Source organism: Morone saxatilis, unplaced genomic scaffold (assembly GCF_004916995.1).
Source record: "Morone saxatilis isolate NCDOM2014 unplaced genomic scaffold, NCSU_SB_2.0 Contig14, whole genome shotgun sequence".
Lineage (NCBI taxonomy): Eukaryota > Metazoa > Chordata > Actinopteri > Moronidae > Morone > Morone saxatilis.
In genome coordinates, this window is record NW_023339696.1 from 7,867,257 (window position 1) to 7,867,972 (window position 716).

Consider the following 716-nt stretch of genomic DNA (forward strand, 5'->3'; position numbering starts at 1 on the left):
ACAAAAACAAAACAATAAAAAGAAACTATCCATCAGCCTTTTAGTGTTAATGTCCTAACTGTTACATGCAGAGCTTTCCTTAGCGTTCAAAACAGGATGTAAACATCAGATTTCAGACATCAGGTTTATTCTACAGCGCACTACATATACTGGTAAGATGCTTTTTGTAAACACATGTCATGGAACTGAACGTCTGTTGTTTAAATGTTTTTAATAAATAATATATTTTTAAGCCTCCATTTAGCAGAAAAAACACACACCTCTCTCTCCTCGATAACTGCCTGGGCTCATCCACCTCAATCTGCGTCACCTTCTTGGACTTCTGAGCCACTCTGTTGGGGTTCTCGATTTCTATCAAGCCCTCCACACCCGCTCTCCTCCTCTGCAAACACAAAGTGAAGGTTTTAAATGTAGCAAACAATGACGCATTCATAAGAGGATGTACAAGGTGCTTCACAGGTGCACATAAAATACAACACTACTACTACAATACTGCTAATAAATACTTTATTACACAAAACTATGTGGGTGGTAACAGAGCGAGGGAGTGACAGAACCAGTGCGGCCGTACCAGGGAGTTTTCATCATCGCTGTCCTCTGATCCTGACGCTGGTAACTTCTCCTCTGCCAAGTCATTCGGAGCTGCACCCGCCTCATCCGCCTCCTGCTCTTGCTATAGAAATGACAAACAGGCAGACCACACACACACACACACA

At 42.5% G+C, this 716-nt stretch overlaps 1 protein-coding gene across 1 annotated transcript in view; it reads right to left on the minus strand.

Moving 5' to 3' along the window:
• pdap1b (pdgfa associated protein 1b) overlaps positions 1-716 on the minus strand; it is a 4,141-nt gene that overhangs the window by 2,592 nt on the left and 833 nt on the right. Inside the window, exons 3-4 of the mRNA XM_035654570.1 lie at positions 572-673; positions 261-382 (exon numbers count right to left, since the gene is read on the minus strand). Of these exons, the coding sequence (XP_035510463.1) occupies positions 261-382; positions 572-673 (224 nt within the window). The remainder of the gene's footprint in view (positions 1-260; positions 383-571; positions 674-716) is intronic.